The sequence below is a fragment of the Armigeres subalbatus genome, chromosome 2, assembly GCF_024139115.2.
Source record: "Armigeres subalbatus isolate Guangzhou_Male chromosome 2, GZ_Asu_2, whole genome shotgun sequence".
NCBI classification, from domain to species: domain Eukaryota; kingdom Metazoa; phylum Arthropoda; class Insecta; order Diptera; family Culicidae; genus Armigeres; species Armigeres subalbatus.
Genome location: NC_085140.1, coordinates 195395257 through 195415452, shown reverse-complemented (window position 1 = coordinate 195415452; position 20196 = coordinate 195395257). Strand labels below are relative to the sequence as shown.

The 20196-nt window shown below is 38.0% G+C and overlaps 1 protein-coding gene across 1 annotated transcript; it reads right to left on the bottom strand.

Moving 5' to 3' along the window:
* Window positions 1–3304: 3304 nt before the first annotated feature.
* On the bottom strand, window positions 3305–19367 carry LOC134211459 (zinc finger protein 267-like). The gene is made up of 4 exons (XM_062688327.1): window positions 19054–19367; window positions 18819–18997; window positions 16910–17854; window positions 3305–4477 (listed from the first exon to the last, which is right to left on the bottom strand). The coding sequence occupies exons 1-4, from the start codon at window positions 19228–19230 to the stop codon at window positions 3430–3432; spliced, it is 2349 nt and encodes a 782-aa protein (XP_062544311.1). The 5' UTR covers window positions 19231–19367; the 3' UTR covers window positions 3305–3429.
* Between the last annotated feature and the right edge of the window lie 829 nt (window positions 19368–20196).

The following is a 20196-nucleotide window of genomic DNA, read 5'->3' as shown; positions in this document are numbered from 1 at the left end:
TACTTTATGGCAAGGATGTTAACGATCATTCAGTAATTTGCGTTCGATCATTTAGTAGTTTGTCAATAACACATTCCAGAAGCTGATTTTCAAAATATGTTGTATGGTGGACTTCTAGTGCAAAGGTTTTTCTACCGTTCTGCCTAATGGTTCGTTGTTTGAATTCCACTAGTAACGGAGTTATAGCTATAGTTTCAGTAACTTAGACTAAATGATAACAAAATTCCAATCATTTAGTTTAAGTTACTGCAACTAGCGCTCTAACTCCGTTATTAGTTGAATTCTAATAACGAACAATTAGGCAAAGTTGTAGAAAAACCTTCGCACTAGAAGTCCACCATACAACATATTTTGAAATTCAGCTTCTGGAATGTGTTATTGACAAACTACTAAACGATCGAACGCAAATTACTGAATGATCATTAACATCCTTGCTTTATGGTACAGAACACCAATCCGGTTGGTTTTCCAAGAAGTCAAAACCATTACTTGAATAATTTTTGGGACTGTGGGGTAAAAGTACGCAGGAACGGGTGGGGCAAGAGTACGCATATGAATCTTCAAGTTATGATGTCAAACCCGTATCTCCGGTCGAAATAAGACTTCTTCCAAAGCGTAAAGATCCACAACTAAGAAAAAAGGGAAAGAATTCGAAATTATCACAAGTTTTTAGAAAAAGTTGAAGTAATTCGGTGTTAGAAAGGACTTAGCGAACAAAGCACTGAAGCGAAATAATGAAATTGTATTAGGACTTGTTGTACACCTAAACATAGTACGAAAACACAATTTCATCTAAATGATAATTTCATTTAATCAAAAGAAACATTCATAAACTACGCAACGTTTGGCTGGGAGGGGTTGCGAGATGTGTGGAGGTCCATATAATTTTTAGAGGATTCATACAAACAGTGTAAGATAGGGGGGAGGGGTTATGAAATAGCCAAATTTTACGTTACGTGATTGGTGGACTTTCTTTAAGGAAAATGCCTTTGTATACGCCACACGAAACCTGATATATATTTTTACCTCTGTAGTTTTTTCTATATATAAAAAACAATGGTTTTTCGTATGAAAGTGCACATTTTTAGGATCCCCTCCCCCTTTAAGAGTTACGTAATCTTTAAACATTCCCTAATATATGCTCATTAAACATCAATTAAATGTTATTAACTCTTATTTGTGTTAATATATACTTAAAGCACATGATTGGATAAATGCGTACTCTTACCCCACCCGATGCGCACTTTTATCCCACCGGTGGGGTAAGAGTGCGTTTTTTACTTGTCTTGTAATAAGGGTTCTACTAAAACGAATCTCAATAATTTCAATATGTTTTCCACTGGGCAACATAAAGGAAGAGTATATGAATCATCGACACTGATTTGATATGCAGAAGCTTGCTTCATAAGGGCCACATGATCGCTTGAAAACTAAGTGCGTACTCTTGCCCCACTCTATCTACTGCTCGGGGAAAACTGGATTGTCCTACCCAGGACTCGGAACGTGGATGCGCCTCTGCATGCATGTATTAGATAATTAGCAAATAAAATTAGTTAGAAAAAAGTCTATTTGCAGGGTAAATCAATTTGAAGGGATTATCTAATAAATCTTCAACCCTTTCACTGTCAACACATTCACGGGTACTCTCTTCAAAAAATAACAAAGGTAAGTGTCTTGAGCTGTAGTGAATACCTACCAAAGGTTTGAGTTCCTATGTCAATTGAAAATGGTTGCAAACCAAGCTTGATATCGACGAGTTCATCTAAGAAGAAAAAAAATGTTGCTACATGTCACACAGACTACAGACTACAGACTACAGACTCTCATGGAGCACACAGCCCAAAGAATTATTAAAGTTATCGAAAAAGATGTAGTAGATTATCTAGACTCAAATGCTTTTGAATTTGCAGATTTGATTTTATTAAATCTCTGGGGCATGGACGGTTCTACTGGATACTCCCAATATAATCAACCACTACCGGAAGGTTGTGTGGATGATTCAGACGTGTTCTCATCCACATTAACTCCAATTCAATTATTTTCGTTAGCAGATAGATCAAACATATTTTGGCTCAATCAGATGCCGCAAAGTATAAGATTCTGCAGACCTATAATGCTACAGTTCATTAAACCCGAGTAGCACACTTGTCGCATATCAGCCACTGTGACTCATATGCGACCAAATTCAGTCACATTGGAGTTGCTGCAACCAAATCGATCTGAACTGTGCTACTAGGGAAGAAAGTAAAGAAATAATTGGGCATGCTGGCCTTAAATTGCTTACTTAGTTAGTGGACAACCCCCTTTCTTCTCCTTATAAGAAAATTAAATTATACTTCCCAATTTGGTTTGCTTTGTCACATTAATCGAATTATTATTTAAAAAATATAACGTAATTGATGGATGCTCCTTAAAAAAGAGAGGGGTACTAGAAATGATATTTTTTAGCTATTTTGACCAAATTCAGCTAAAACTATGTTAAAATTTGCTTTAAAAGCCATATTGTATTTTTGACCGCTCGCTTATATGGAGAACCCCCCTAGTAACTGCGGGAGATCGGCATCAGTTGTTCCGGCTGTAGAGCGGAGCAGATTCTTCCGGTGGGACAGTCGGCTGCCGACGGAACCCAGGAGGAGGAAGGTGGAAGGTTTGGAATCGCTCGTCGGGGAACCACCATGGCCGGTTAATTTACCTTCTTGAGCGCAGGAACACGGTTTTTCTTCGGGTCATGGTGGAAGCCTTGTTACGGATTTCCAGGAACTCCGCCCGTTTTAGACAGTTCTTGGTTGTGGCCTGATGTTTGCCGCCACAGTTGGCGCACGATCTCACGATGTCAAGCCACCTTGGTGCTGTATTGATCACATGGGACCGAAACTCTTTTCAGCAACTCATTAATCGGTGTCAGCTTGTTAGTCAGTATCGGCATATGGTCTTTCCCTTCTTGTTGATGATTGCTCGTATGGTCCTCTCCGTTTTTCATACTTCGCTCACTAAGATCGACTGCATCCTGTGGACCGAGTGATGAAACGCTGTCGATACGATTAGTTCGATGTATATGGGATGACTCTCATGGTGTTAGTTGGCTTTCTGTAGATTTCGAACCTTGCCGGATTGGGTTAACAGATTCAGACCATCTTTCACTGGAACGCTTGGAAAAAATACCGCTACGTCGAATGATACCATTATGTCTAGATACGACGATGTTTACTATTTACAAGAAAGACGTAAGATCAACTAAGCATGCCCTCCCCAAAGTATTTCATGGTGACATTTTCGAAAAACAAAAAGCTTCAACACTATTGAGTACAAGGTTAAGTAGATGACTTTATTCAGTGTCACAATAAAAACAAACAATAACTGTACACAAGCTTCAACACATTGTTATCCCGCACCTGTGTCGAAATACACATTGTCTTCTATTCGTGATCATTACGCCTTAATTTCAGCTTTAACTGTTGTAACATTTTGCTTAGCAGTATTCGAGTTCTCAGTACCGGTCGACTCTACATCCTCGCTCCTTTTCGGATGCTTGTTCAGCTTCCCCCACTCTCTTCCAGAGGGTAATCCAACGTGGCGTCTGCTACAATGTATGCTGCGATGGCTGGCTGAATGAAAATGCAACTCACAATAATAACATTTAAACGGCTTCTCAAGCGTGTGCTTCCGAACGTGGACCTTCAGTAATTGACTGCAAGCGTACGATTTGTCGCAACCACCATAGGAACATTTGTACAGTTTCTCACCTGAATGTTGGTTACGGTAATGTATGGTTACGCCCGGCCTTGTTTTGTAAGCTTTGTCACAACCCTCGTGGCAGCACTTGTATGGCTTCTCGTTGGTGTGGCTTCTGCGATGGTTCGCAAGATCGTACTTCCTGTGGAAGCGCTTCTCACATAAATCGCAAGCAAACGGTCTTTCTGTGCTGTGCAAATATAATTCGTGAATCAGCATATCGTGTTTGGATTTGAAACTAATGCCGCAGTGCTCGCAAATGAACTTCAATCCGCTATGATTTTTCTTCCAATGACTGCTAAGCGACGACTTTAAACGGAATAAAGCAGAGCAATCGCTGCACTTGAACTTGTATTCCAACAGATCTAACGCTTCTTTAGAACGTTTTGAGTAAATCTTCCGTCTGATCGGTTCCTTAGCTAACCCTTGCTTGTGATTGTTCTCCATGTGACGTTGCAAGTATTCAACACTGAAAAAAACTCTCTCACACGATTGGCAATGGGCTGCGGTCCAGCTCTTCAACGGGAACTGAACACAATTCTCCACTCGTCCATCTGCATGCATCGTTTCATGCGCAGATAACTCTGTGGTACTAAGAAATCTGGTCTGGCACGAATTGCACGGAATTAATTCGCTTCGATGATGCTTTCTCGCGTGTTTCATCATTCCCCGATACGAAATGCACTGCGTGCTGCAGAATTTGCACCCGGTATGGATGTCGCGATGTTTTAACATATCGGCTTTCCTGAAATATACAAACATTTGATCAATTTGTTACCGGAATTTATTTTAAGCATTATCTAGGGGAACGGTTCGCCACTTCATCTCATAGCTCCTATTTCCATCCCATCAAAAACAAAGCAATGAAAAGGAATTTGGTTTGTTTATTATTTTTGTGATTTTTTTCAGCAGTGAGCACGCATGTTGACAAAAAGAAGCGACACAGATAACAGATATTTAAGCTAGAACAAATTTTATTGAAAATCCTGTGTAAACTTTTGAATTGATATACGTTGGCCCACTACTGCCATCTACTCAACAGATTGCGGCAGTACATACGGACGCAGCTGATTAACAACCGTCGAACGCAGCCAATAGATTTGACAGCCGCATTCGGGCTGCGTTTTCAATAACAATGATCCTTGCGCTATCTCTAATCGATTGCCAAACGCGGTTCCAATTTAATATACATTTGAATTAACGGTTGCCGATATTTACACACGTTTCGGATGCCAGCCTCAATATCTGTTATCTGTGGCCATAGCAAACGAACATAACAAGACGATACAGATTTATTTTTAGTATTCTATTCTGTAGTGTGCTCATAACATGTAAGGGAAGGTAATCATATGATAATTACTTCTGCCTCATACGCAACTGGTCGTGGGATCAATCCCAAGTTCAATTCTCCTACTTTTTTTCTCTCCATATATTTCTCATGTTTTAGCAATCGCTAAGATTAGAAATAGACTGAATACCGGTTCCATCTTCTATTCTTTATCTACAACTCGATTAATTCTAGCCGTAATTGTTAGAAATCGAAAAGAGCGAAAGAAAGCTCGTTTTGGCATCCATTGCAACTTGTTAATCAACATGAGCCTCTTCCATAGAACCTATCCCCTAGATTCCAATAATATTCTCGTGGCGAGTGCAGAAGTGTTCTTGGTTTACAATGTGGCGAGTGACTGCATCTTTTATCAATTCCTTTACATCTACGGTAGCCCGAAAGGACGTGGCCAGCGCCGTTTGTTAACCCCCCTAGAGCTTTTGAACTGAGCACATTGAGGTGCTCAGTGCAAATCCCATGCCCTAGCCATTGGCTCTCTATGCAATTGCGATTGTTCTGGTAAAACACGGAGTAGCAACTACGACATGTAAGGTTATCATGCTCAGGCTCTACTTTGTTAATGCAGTGTTCTTCTCATAAGACAAGAACCTCGACTAATTCTATTCGCTTTTGGAGCGAAACATCGTGATTTCGCATGAATTAAAACTCAAGCATGATCCATTTCTTCAAATTTGCGAGCAAGTTTTCCAAAACATTAGGACTCCAATATTAAGATCTGGGCAGGGATCTGGGTATTATTTAACCACCATGGTTGGAGATACATTCAATATTATTGCTGACATTCGATATTAGCTGCACCAAGTTGGGGTCTCCAGTTAGCCTTGTGAGCAAAAACGTAGGATTGCCACGGCTTATAGAATACGAAGTTAAAATGCAGAGCCATCGATGGGATATCACAATTGCTAAACATTACTTTATTTTGCAATTTGAAATCAAGGCTCTTCAAAAGCGTCATTGCGGCATCCACAACTTCAATATTACTTTCTTACAACGTGCCTTTGCAGTTTTTTAATTCGCCTTTTTTTTCGGTGGTTCAGTAGAACCATGCAACAATAAGCTGAATTTGGCAGATTATTATGCATTATGTTGTAGTGTGTGTTTTGTTTTATCACCAACATCGATTTGGCACTTATGGTACTGGTACTTTGGCTGCTAGGCTGAGGTAAACTAGATATTTGATAGTGATCAGGTGAGTCATTGGTAATCTTGAACTAAGCTTAGATTACGCCCAGTGTTGTCATTCTCCCCTGTGTAGTAAAGAGCGAGTGCCAGATTACTCTCAACACTCTTCTACAATTGAGAGCATCGCACTCGTCATTGATTATCACTACACGCTTTTCCTGCGCGCAGCGATGAACTAAGCTGCGCTCACAATTTAAAGCACTCCACACTGTCCCAAACTGTAGCGTGAACAAAGAGCACTGGGATGCGCTGTAGTGATTGAGTGTCAACTAATTCAGTGAACTATACCAGTGCGCACTGAAGATTCCGCACTGCAGTGCGAACTGAAGTGAGCGAAACAGTTGGTCTGGGTTCAGCCAAATCGCACCAAGCGCCAATGATAAATTACCGATTTTCTACTCAACCTTTCATTTACTAGATTTAATTGATCACAAATCGTATCGGATATCCCTCAACGCCATAACTGAGGATAACCTTCTGCAAATGGTGCGGTTTGGCTGAACCCCGACCAGTTGATTGCTGAGATCGTTGGGATGGACGGCGCAGCGGCATGACTGCCGATGTTGTTTTTTCTTCTTGCTTCGTATTTCTTCGCACAAGGCAATTATTTGCATGCTGCATTGATATTAGACACATTCCACGCACTTCTACGCCAAAGGATCAACATTTCAAACTGAAAATTAAGGTCCAGTATCAAGAGGGCACGAAAACATATATATTGAATTATAAGAAAAATAATTTTTCCACTGAAAATTGGTTTGGGAACATAGTTTAACAGCCAATCAAAGTATTGGACTTTTAGCATGAGAAAAAGACGTAATCATTTTTTTACAAATCTGCTCCATCGCACCTATTTGGCTTCAAATGTATGAATGAATACATGATAAAGTAGAGTTGATAATGACATTTTTTTGTCCCAATTGTATTGTTTCGAACATTTTTGTTTTCATGAAATAGGGGTAACGGCTCAAACCTTGGCCCATTATGCTACGGTTGAACACAATTATCGTTATAAATCTTTATATATTGCATTTCCAACCAGAATTATTCCACCAGCCGGCTTGCTTACATTTGGTTTTGACGCCAAATAGCAAAAAACGACGATGAATGTCCGCAATATCTCATTAAAACCAGCGAAAGTCTCGAGAGAAATGGGCAAAATGTCGGCATCCTTGTCCCTATCAGGTGGATAATTTTTCAGCCCACTTGTGACGAGTGATTGTTGATTTCGAACAGAGAGATAAAGATGGGTTGCTGGTACCAGCTGGTTGATGGTACCAGTCATTTTGCTTGCGTTGAATAAAGGCAGCATGCAAACAAATAGAGAAAATCAAATCATCTTATTGAGCGTGAATTCTAATTGGTTGCATGTAAAATACTACCACACTGATTGTGAGAGTGCGTTTCAGATTCTCCCAATAGCACGCTTACCAAGGACATGCTAACGAAAATACTATTATATGAATCTTTTATTTCCCAAATATTTACCATATTTGCAAGTGAAGACGTTTAGAAAAATGAAAAAGGTATTAGAAACTGCAATTGCAAAAATGCTACATGTTCTAGCCCTCATGTTGTGCCTTCAAACAAATTGCATACGTTGATTATAGGCTGCCGCATAATTTTGAGATTTATTGCTAGTTGAAACCATTGCAGTTGTGTTGCTCTCGCTCTCGCGATACTCTCAAAGAAACTTTTTTCCAAAACGTAAACAATGCTTTAGGTGGGGATGATGCATAACGCACTATTGAAGAAAGCCAATTGTAAAACTTATTCTAGGCAATTCCTTGCTTTGTACTGTGCATAAACAGTTATAACTGTGCCAACTACCTGATATTATTACACAATTATTCATAAATACAATTATTGGATGCTTGTTTTAACTCTGCCTGCATTGAATTTTCATGATTGGTACGTGCGTTTGATTCCACTCCTCTCTATATCGATCAGCTGTTGTGAATCCTCTCAAAACTCTCACGTGTTTCAACTTCCCGAGTTGAAGGAATACTTTTTCGGTATCATTTTACAGATCAAAATACTTTTTGCAAGCAATAATAAATCTAAATTATGATGAAGGTATTTGTCAAGTAATTTGACTTGAAATTATTCCCATGAAATGACGTTGAAAGTTTATCTAATGAAACATACGATCCATTGTATCTTTCCATTATCAAATGAGAAAATGTTTGTAGGATTCGTGCAAAAGACGATAAAACTAAATATTCTTACACTAATTGAATCATTTATTTGCGAAATTATGAAGAAAATGGTGTATCGAACCACGAAAGGTTGATGCTTGAATCGCTTTTGCTTGAATCGTGTTTGGAAGCCGTAAGGTAGGCAATTATTTTTGGTATGTTCTGCGAATGAAAGCGATTATATCGTGATTCGAGAAAAGCATCATTCATGAGGGCCCATTTACTACATGACGTTTAAGGTTGTGGGAAGGTTCTTGTCTGAGCGTTAAGGACTTTATAAATTTTAGAACCCTACCATACATGAAGCATTACTAGAGGCTTGGTGTGGGTTGAGTTTAGCGTTATGTAATTTGCGAATGAAACTTAACCTGTTTTTACAAAAATTCTTAGCAACCTAATCGCAAGCATCGGATATTCTATCTGCAGCTTTCGGTTATTTTCTCCAGTACGGGTTATTGGTGAGAATGTTTTGATTTCAGAGTTTCACCTATACTAACGTAGTGCTACAAATCGAAAGCGCATGCCACCATTTGGCTACGGGTGTCCCCAGTATTGTCCAAAAAAGTTTTGGTTAATTATGTATATATACTAATGGAAATTGTGAAATAAAAATGATAGCTGACATAGTGTGGTTGTTATCCATTCATCTGATGTGCGAAAGCAGTTATGTTCATTCAGAAAACTCTTTTATTGGCAAAAGAAAAACTCTAGTACAGCCAGCCTGCATAAGTCAACGAAACATGGCTGCTAAAAAACTGAGTCAAAGTGATTTTTCACGCAAGATGATTGCTTTTAATAGTTTAAGAAGTGTATAAATCTACAGTTATGAAGCAGATATATGTTTGATACACTTTTCTAAAGAAGCAGTGGTTAATATCTCCCTACAAATCGACGTATTATCGCTGAAATATTGATTAATTTGCGTGATGAGCCAATGTTACATCCAGGGCCAACATTACCGCCGGTTACCTTATTTATACTTTTAAAACAGTGACATTGGAATGGTGTCGCGTTACGAAAATGGTCGTATTATTGATACTATACAAAAAGTACACACTTTGGAAAAGTAATATTTTGGATTCTCTTAGTACTCGTCAAAAGCTTTCTTTTCATATATTAAGGTCCAAAATCGGATCATTATTTATGTAGTTACACTAGGTACAAAAATTTGGTGTCGCGTTACGCGAATTCAGTGTGCTTCTGGAATGAGGGATATACGGCTTTCGGTTTATGTGTACAGTATCACAATGGATCATAAAATGAAAAAAAAGTTTCTATTTTGTATGTTAGGGTTTGTACATGAATAGCGTAACAAAATAGGGGGTGGAACGGGGTGTGTCATTTGGTAACTGTTCATACTAAAAAAATGAGTTCCCATATAAGAAATGTTACGAAAAATTGAAATTGCTAATTTGGTTGTTTCATAGAACTCATAGGGGTCGTCCATAAATAACCCTCGTGAAACTAGGGCTCAACTATTTTTTTTTTGTTTGAATATATTGTGAGGCTTTTTTAAACATCTCGCACATCTTCGCACTCAACATCATCAGGTACTCATAAGAGTATACGTAACGAACAATTTGCTCCTGAACACGGTTTCCTTCTACCATTTCACGGACATGGCAGTTGTGAGTTGTTTTATTGTTGAGTGGGATGCCCTTGTAAACGCGAGTGCATTTAATTTTGGATTCCTTGAGGAATGTCCTTAATAAAGACATATTATACATATTAGACATTCGAATGAATTTCACTTTGAACTTGAATATACAACAATTGTGCCAATTATGCGTCTTGAATGACTCGAGAATTGTCGAATCCGACATGTCTCACGTGACAGACCGTGTAATTTAAATGGGAGGTATCGGCAATTCTCATTTTACTTAAAGTAGGGTATGATGGGGCAAGATGGGTCGCCTAAGGCAAACCCTGAATATCTCAAAACAGAAACATTTTATTTCAACTTTTCAACGTGGATCTATAAAAATAACTCTTAATATGTAAGCCAGGGTATGAAATAACAAAACTCCACTTTTATTCCATTTCGAGTCATTAAAGTAGAAGTCTATTTTCTGTCAATCAAAAATGGCGGGGTAAGATGGGTCAATCAGCGGGGCAAGATGGGTCACCTTTAAATGCTGCAATTAATATTGTTTTATTCCCAATGTTGAATTACACACAGATAGATAGCTTTATTGCCAATGCTTATATTGAATAAAAGATTATTAATAGAAGAGTATTGCTTTCTTAAAGACAAAAAATAGACATTTTCAAAAAACAAATTAACATTATTATGTCAAAAATAATCTTAAGATGCTTAAATCAGCAATGGAAACTATGTTTTGAATATGAACTATGCCCTTCAGTATGTGCTGACCCATCTTGCCCCATTTGTATGTTCATGTTAGAATGTCTAATTTTCGATCAAATTTATTTATTTCAACGCAGTTAGTATAACATCACCTACATTACTTATAATACGTTCACTATGTTACTAAAAATGTTTAAATTTTACATTGCTCGACGAGATTACATGTTTTATAGAAAGTGTGTTTCGCATAAGAAACAATGCTGAAAAATATTTTACCTTGCCATACTCTACCAAAATAAAATTTTATCATCAAATCGAGTAATAATAAAGTAGAATCAAATTATTCCTCCTACAAAGTCATAATCTTTACATTAAAATGTACACGATGCTCAAAAACGGCCCTGACCCATCTTACCCCGTGACCCATCTTGCCCCGCCTAACCCTATTGACTCTAGAGCATAAAGATTTAAAATGCACGCAAGTAGTGCACTCTCTTGTAATGAATATTTGTTGAGGCATGAAACATACACCAATGTCTTTGAAAGGGAACACATAAAAAGTTGAAAACAGACCACGTTCCAGTAGAAACGTAGAGTAAAAAACGACAGAAAGGTGCATCTTCAACATTTCTGATTTGCTTGGGTCATCATTTCAAAATGGTTAACGCAGAAAAAAAGCAACATAGAACTTTTCAATGTAAAAACACAACTCACTTCTAGGGGGATCGATCATCTGACCGCGTATTGTAAAGCCGATCCTGATTATACCTGGGTGTGACTTATATAAAAAGCAGTGAACCCATTAGCATTGATTTTGTTTTGAAAACTGGATATGTGACGTGAATGGTTTTGGTTCAGTACCGAATTCGGGCCGGTTAGTCCCTAAAACCTTAATAGCCGAAACTCCAGATCGCGACCACTAACTCGAACTAAATTCAACGATAGATAATGTGATAATATTCCACGTCAAATGCAACATGCCGCATCGAGATCGACTGAAATTATGTACTCCATCAACGATAAACACGTTCGCGTAACGCGACACCATTTGCAGAACACTGTTTGTTGATCAGCGTAACGCGGCGGGTTTTAAATCAATCCAGCATTTTTTCATATAATATCCGTTTTTATCCGTAATTTGAATTCACAGCCTCATTTCTATTAATGTATACGAGAAATGCTTGGAATAAACCGAGATTCCAAACCTTATACCAGAGCTGAAAAACGCACTTGCATTGCCAATTGCAAAAAAGTGCATTTCAGCGATGGTGTCGCGTTACGAAATGCAGCGCGTTATATTAATCATATTCAAAGCGAAAAATCTTAAAATTAATATTCCATCAGAAAGGAAATTTAGTGAGGATAATTTTAAACCTGTTTAATCATATGTCCCCGAAGCTATTTTTCGAATGCGGACCTAATTTCTCACTGAAAGTCGACTCCTCATGGTGTCGCGTTACGCTGGAATGTGTCATTAGGTCTAGCGCAGTTGTCCCCAGCATTTTTACTACCAAGGGCCGCACAGCAATTTTGAACTAGCGTGTTTTACATAGAAATTTTAAGTTTAATCTAAATGAATTTTATACCTATTACACAATGAATCAAATTCGTTGCCCTGGGTTTTCTTCAAATAATAGGGGTATACACTTAACAGCGTAGGTTGCTGCGTATCTGTTTATAGAAATGTTTCACATTCAATCACAAGAAACATATTTCAAATCGCAAATGAAACATTTCCATAAACAGATACACAGTAACCTACGCCGTTAAGTGAATCCCCACTCAGGAATAAATGTATACTAAATAGGTTAGAAGTCATACTAACTGGCTATTCACCTGGTTGACCCCAAGTTAGTTTAAACTTGAACAATACGAAGATAGTATAACTTCAACTTATTAGCGAATAGTATAACTTGCCAGTATATGAAAACAGAATAAAAAGGTTTTAATGGTTTTGGTTTTGTTTTGTTGTCAAAAACAATAAATAAAAAAAATCTGTTTCTATTTTTTTTGAAAAATTTTTATATATTTTATTGATCCAACTATGCACCGAGCCAACAACATAAAAGGTAACTGAGTTACACGAGTTACAAGATAATACGGAAGTACTTTAAATATGTTTTGGCAAAATTGATTATGGTGCCGACGTCAAATGCTCCTGCTTTGAGCAATAAATCGATGATGGCCATCGCATGCTGAATCCATATCGCAAGAACGGCAACCAGCTCAATCGTATTCCCGCAATCCAGCAGCGAACAATCCTACGGACTCAAAAGTGGCATCGTAATGCGGCTCCTCGAACTATTCCACTTCCCTTTGTCCTTATAAGAGTCTCCTCCTGCTCTGGTGCACATGTTTGGTCAGGAAGTGTTCCTTCGTCGCCATTCCTGGTGCAATTGTACGGTACCGAATGCACTACTCCAAACCCTGGGAAAATCGCACCAGATACTGTGTCCCACAGACACCGACGCTCAGCACCATTGAAATTGAACATCAGCACGCACACTCTCCATCCAATGTAGCGGATTACCGTAGATGTTTTTAAGTTGAACCTGTCCTGGTTCAGCATCAAAACCGTCTTTTTGGAAAAACACTTTTAGTTTGCCTTTTTTTTTTTTCTTTGAGTTTGTCTGTCGACTGGCTAAGACCAAACGTATAGGTCCATCTCGCCTTAGTTTGCCTTTATTATAGCCTTTTGCCCGATCAGCTTGAGTTCTGCCTTCGTCCGACGAATATGTTCCGCCGATTGATGGCTTTCTGGGTGGCTTTCATTACTTGTTAGATCCAGACTCTTGCTTTTGCTCCCCGCATTAGGACTCATCGTTTGAAACTGCAAAAGATATAATTACGATGTTGAATTTTCTCAATTAGCATGCGTTCGCAAGAGAATTGTATTCGTAAACTTACGTTTGGAAAATAATTCCTTTCATGATCCGCCATACGCCGCGCTGCAGAACTTATATCTATACTTGAATGGTGAATAAGGATTTTCAGTAATACAATTTAATATATTCAACCACAAATCTACCTTAGTTTTAATTTTAATTTCTGATAGTATATTTTTTATTCTATGCAATGTTTAAATGTACTAAAATGATTAAAATAAAACCTATCCACGTTTATTCTCAATTCTGAGTGCCCCTAATATGTTTCTAACCAGTGTTGTAAAATGTCATTTGCATTCGTTTGTATAATTTGCCCAGAGCTTTTTTCAGAAGTTAGCTATCAATTCATGAGGTATGACGAACTTATAGCGCTTAAATGTGCCTACAACTTTGTCTAACAAGACATTGCTGTAAATATGTAATCTGAGGCGTGGGAGGCGTTATGAGTACATCTAAAATTTTGGAATAAATTTGGCTTCTAAAGAAAGTTATGAACAAATTAGTCAAATGACATGCAGATGACATTTTACAAGCCTGTTTCTAACAACATTCTCACAGTTGGTTTCATAGCCAACTGATTTTAAGTTCATACTAACAGATACTTTTGCGGCAGCGGACATGAGACGAAAAATATTTTTTCGCAACAACACCTCTTCAGCATACTTTGCAGAACATATTTTAGCTATTTTCCAAATGAGCATATGTCGTCTGATCTTAGGATTTTGAACTTTTGTTGAAAGATTATTGTTCATTACAAAGCAGTAACGATTCTTCAACTTTAATTTATCGTTTCAATGAATTCAAATATGCGAAATTCATGCGCGAAAATGCAAAAAAAAAGTAAAGAGATTTTGATTAGATAATTGAATCTGAAAATTTTATTTCTTATTTGAGCGGTCAAAATTGAAATTGTCCAATTCCTACCCGAGGTAAGCCGGACTATGACCCAAAAACTCGTTAGTAGAGACAACAATAATGGATCTTCCAATTCTGTGTCATTTAACATTGAGATGAGTGATTGAGTGAGATTACGAGACCTCATTGATTATAACTTGTCGCGCGAAACAACGAGAAACATGATTTTGAAGCCAGGTGAACTTGCCAGTGGTGTTGAATAGAAATCGAGTAAATCTGCATTCTGCACTATTTATCGTGTTTCCAGATTTCCGAACAATTGAAGTTTACTGAACCCTTTTGTTCATCAACTAATACATCTTGACTTTGTAAAATATTTTTCGTTGCGTAAAGTACGTTAATAGTCAATAATTTCTTGGGATAGAAATCAAGCTACTTTTCAATTGAATGTTGCTAAGGCCTAACTTATATTGAATGCATTCTTATTTCAGGGCGATGTAATGGTAATGTTTTCATTATTTTGATCTTAAGTTCAATATTTGAATCTGCGAACAAAAAAGGACGAATTAGCTATTTTCATAGCCCGAAGTTGTTTGCTGTTGGCTTACGTAATAATTCCAGAAGGAAAGGAAAAACTTCCTCTTCGTCGGCAATCGCCACTATTTGGAAAATAAAGAAGAACACTAATTAATCAACCTGATAATTGGTTTCAAAAACCTTTTCACTCTTCCTTTGTTGTTCCAACCCTTTGTTAAAAACGTAAAACAATAGGCGTAGTTTTAATTTAGCATACAATTATCACCGGCTAAACATAAAGAAAAGAAAAATTGATTATTTAATTATATGAAAAAATCTTTTTCACAACTTTTTTTTCCGTGTTTTGTTGTTTGTTTTATTGTTTCAATGAAAGAAAACACTATCGTACACCACAAAATGGTGTTTACGAGCACTAAAACGTGCTACCACTAGTTTTCACCGTCTTCACAATCCCGTTTTACTTTACCTATACCTTTTTACCGGAACGTTCCCGTCTGATTTATTCCATATCTCTGCCACCTGCTCTGCAACCAATACTTTGTTGCTGCTGAAGATTTTCTCGCCGCCGCCGAATGGCAACGACACTATCTTCACTGTTAAAGTCCGTCCGGCAATGTCGCACCGGGAACAGCACAGCTTTTAACACACGCACTGCACTTGAACCGTTTTCCTCGTCGCCAATGAAATGTACGGGAAACAAAGCAGAAGGCAACGGCAATTATCGATCAGAGGCGGACACTCGCGGAAAGGCAATATTACTTGATTAGTTTTAGGTAGTTTCGGAGCTTGCTAGAGAGAGAGACGTTTAACTAGCTTGATGTCTGGATAACGAAAGAGAGACCGACAGATATCGGTCTGTTTATTTATAAGTATTCCTGCATATCGAATGCTATAAATTTATATAGCATACACGCTCAGATTAGTGTACACAAATTTAGGATATACATCAGAACATCGAGATGTAGAGAGTCGACTGTATTACCTTATTCAACCAGATACAAAACGCTATTCAGGTAGTTGAAAGTTGGTGTCGCCAATATGGCCTTTCGGTTAATCCAAATAAAACATCTAGTGTTCTTTTTACGGAAAAACGTAACCGTAATGGTATTCGTCCATTACATCTTTTTGGTTCTGAAATCAATGTTACTGATCTGGTAAAGTATGTGGGTCTAATTTTGAATTCAAAGCTTTCCTGTACTCCTAACATTGAGTTCATAATCAAAAAGGCGGGAATGGCTTTCGACTTATGGATGTCTTGTGTGGTGGCAAAAGGTGAAGTGAGGACAATTCAGTCTAAATTATGCTATCTTCAAAGGATGTGTCTAATGGCACCGTTCTCTTCCCACGGCTGCTCTCGAAGTTCTCTTCGACGTGGCCCCATTACACATACATCTCAAACAAGAAGCATTTTCTTGTACTTACCGATTATGGGTACTCGGTTTTATGGCAGAGAATCCTGTAAACCGCAGTTCTACGCACACTTCGTTGTTACCGCTTATGGTTAATTGGGATAAAATTTTCCTTGCTCCATGCAGAGCAGATGTTCGTAAGTTCCACGTCCCATGTTACAGAAACGACAGATATCATTCTGAACCTAGCCAATATTTTTCAAATGATCTTTACTCGAGCAGTGTCCGATCATAAGCCAGTAAATATGCGAAGAGCTCTTTTATTGAGCTCCAAGAGCTTTTCGATTACTATAAGAGAATTATAAAGAAGAAAGGGGCGCCCAATGCCTAGCCAATCTATCACCAAATACTTTGTATCTACACTATCAAAAACTGAACCTTTATTAAAAAAAAAACTTTCGATACTATGAGATGAATTTCCGTGCAAAACGATAGCTTGTTGTATGACAACATACCTTTTAAACCTTTCCCCACAGCAAGGACACTCGTGATTGGCAACGTCTATCCCGTGGAAATCCCGTCTATGCAACTTCAGATCCAACTCTCGCCAAAATGGTTTCTCACACACCTCACACAGGATGCGGTCCTCGTCGCTCTTGTGGGTTGCCAAATGGCGAACGGCTTGTATGTAGGCTTGGTACACCTTTCCGCAAAGCTTGCAATAGACTCGGTGTTTCTCGCGAGCATGTTGCTCTGCTCGGCCTAACGGTATCGGCTCGCAGTTAGCAAGATAACATGGTCGCGTTCGAACACTGTCGATCGATCGATCGATATTTCTTTTTCGTCTTTTCGGGTGTTCGGTATCCCCAATCTTTGCATTATGGGTGGAGCCTGTGGCCGATCCGTCATGCTCATCGTCACTCGATTGCAGTTGTTGTTTATTTTCATTGTCATTGTTATCGTCGTTCCTAACATATAGAGAATCGGCAAATGGGTCTATTGTTTCTTCCGATTCAGTCTTCACTTCCATCTTTATAAGTAGATCGGTGCTTTCAAACTTCTGTGTGCTGTGTTCATCTGCTCGGCCTAACGATATCGGTTCGCAGTTAGCAGGATAACATGGTCGCGTGCGAACACCGTCGATTGATCGTCCGATATTACTTTCTTGTCTTTTCGGATGTTCGATATCCCCAATCTTTGCATTATGAGTGGAGCCTGTGGCCGATCCGTCACTCGTTTGCAGTTGTTTATTTTCATGATCATTGTTATCGTCGTTCCTAACATATAGAGAATCGGGTAATATGTCGATTATTTCCACCGATTCAGTCTCCACTTCCAACTTAATTAGTAGATCGCTGCTATCAACCTTCTTTGAATCGTTAATCAAGCTAGTGAGGGCTGTGTCATCATTCTCAAGCACACCAAGGCGACGAAGAGTTTTGCGAATTGAATTATGATATCTGTTGCGATGGATAGAGAAAAATAGACATTTAAGATTAATGAAACAGAAAATGCAGCATTTCTATTAAATACACAGGATTTTGTTTTTACACGATTTTTTTTCGCTAGTATTTTTGATCGTGTGACTTCAATTTGCCACCAAACTCTTCGCAACATGTTTCAAAAAATCCAGAATAAATCAAAGAAAAATCACATAATAATCAATATACGTTAAACATTTAGGATGAGTGGAAAATTGAGAAAATGTAAATCGCGTAAAAACAAAATCCAGTGTAGTTACATTATACGCAAGCAGGCCCTACCAAAGCGACCATATGCCGCTTAAAGCACACTATCCTAGTCCTGGAATTGGAACACTTTAATCAAACCTACATTTTTTCGAAAATGCCGGCAATGCATTTTAATCAATGCAAAAACATGCGAAATGATCGAAAAAATGTGATCTATTTCCCTAAAGAGCTTTTTTTTACTTTTCCAATGTGATTTTTTCAATATAAGGTACAGTGGGTAAATGGGGTAAGTGAGAAAATCGTAAATATTTCAATAACGAAGCATATAATTAATTCATTTGACTTCACCATCATTTTTATGTTGGTTTTCAAAACACGTTGAAATTAGTGCATTGATAAGTTGATTGTCTCTATAGTTTTGAATTCCAGCAACAAAAATATTGATATAAACAACAAAAATCTCGAAACTTTTTTTTTTTATTTTGTCTGATTTTTACCACGGGTGGGGCCCTGTGCTGTATGAACACTTAGCTGCGAGGCGGCTCGGGCGGCTCTGTCCCAGAGTGGGGATGTAATGCCAATAAGAAGAAGAAGAGGCAATGAAAATTTCCCATCAGTGAATGCATTTCTCTTTTTTTTTCAAACTTTCTTAGAGGAAATAAATAAATGCAAAAGGATAACGGGATGAACAAGGCAACAACTCGGATATGTACATAAAAGTTTAACAAAATACCTCGTTTGATTGTGGAACAGATCCATCAATGGATCAGCATTCGCTCGACTTTCATAAGCGATCCAGGCCTTCAAAAACAGCTGATTCGAAATAGTTTCCAACCTAAAGGCTTGTAAGACATCAATTTGCTGTGTACAGTTACTGCAAATGTTATGAGCTTGGCAATCGCTACTGGCATTCTAGAAAATATTAATATGATCAGTTCCTCCATGGTACAGCGAATCAACAAACTTACCTCGCCAAATTCCTCGTCGCAGTTCAAAGAACCACAAAGGTCCGAAAGAGCTTTCCAATAACTAGAGCCTCCCTGTAATTTGTTGTTCAACGAGGTGAATGATTCAGCTTCACTTCTTTCAACAAGACATATTCGACAGATGTCCGGATACCCTCGAATGATAATTTTGTTGTCCATATTTCAATAATCTTTTAACGTAAAACCGAAAAACTCAAAGAACTACAGAAAAACAGCAGAAAACCCTCAAAACATTCGCGACTACGAAGGTAAATGCTTCACGCACAGTCTGACAGTTCTTATGGGATTTTACTGTGGAGGAACAAGAATGGGTGATTGGCGGCCACGCACAGTCTGACAGATAGCCCAAGATTTTCCCAAGAGTGAGTACACTGTAAACTCGGCATTACTCATTAATGTGCAAAAAATACACATTTTTTGATGACATATGAAGCTGTCAAAATAATGGGTATTTTGAAATTTTGTATAATGCGTGAATTGTGCCCATTTTCATACTCCAAGCATTTACCCATTAATGGGTGAAAAACGAATTAAGCTGTTTGTGATTTCATTATGCTTATGTTTCGGAAGCAGAAGTGGCAGGCGTTATTTCGACAAATTCTTGGTTAAACAAAACGTAAGTCAGTTAGTTATATTAATAAGAGTAAAATCAGCAGTGATTCAAATCGTATGGGGCTGTCAGTTTGAATATGAATCTGAAACATTAATTTTCCCAGCAGCTGTTATAGATTCATTTTTTATACCAGTCAACTGTCAAAAAAGTAGAACTGGTATAACGCTCCGTTCTATTTTCTGCAGATTTGAACCACGAGTGAATCACGAGATTCAAATATTTTTCAATTGTTTTGGTGTATGAATGCGTCATTTTATCTACGGATCAATCCACTTTGCAATAACGGCGCCTTTTTTGGCAACAACATAATGATATCATTTAATTGAAAATTTGAAAATCATGAATGGAACACTGCTGTGGAAATCAGCCAGTCTGTTCTATTTTGCTCCAGATTCAAACTAGAATAGTGGTCGAAAATTTAGAATGAAACTGAATCACTCCTGATTTCACCCTAAGAATGCTTATAATCTATTTGCTTTTTTGTTTCGTTATTATAGTGTTAGCTAATTATC

Bases quoted from the DNA above. Each gene is read 5' to 3' on its own strand.
- LOC134211459 (XM_062688327.1), bottom strand. From the start codon at position 19,230: ATGGACAACAAAATTATCATTCGAGGGTATCCGGACATCTGTCGAATA. The intron at 18,998-19,053 runs GTAAGTTTGTTG...AATATTTTCTAG, and splicing joins GCGACGAGGAATTTGGCGAG to AATGCCAGTAGCGATTGCCA. The intron at 17,855-18,818 runs GTATTTTGTTAA...CCATCGCAACAG, and splicing joins CTGTTCCACAATCAAACGAG to ATATCATAATTCAATTCGCA.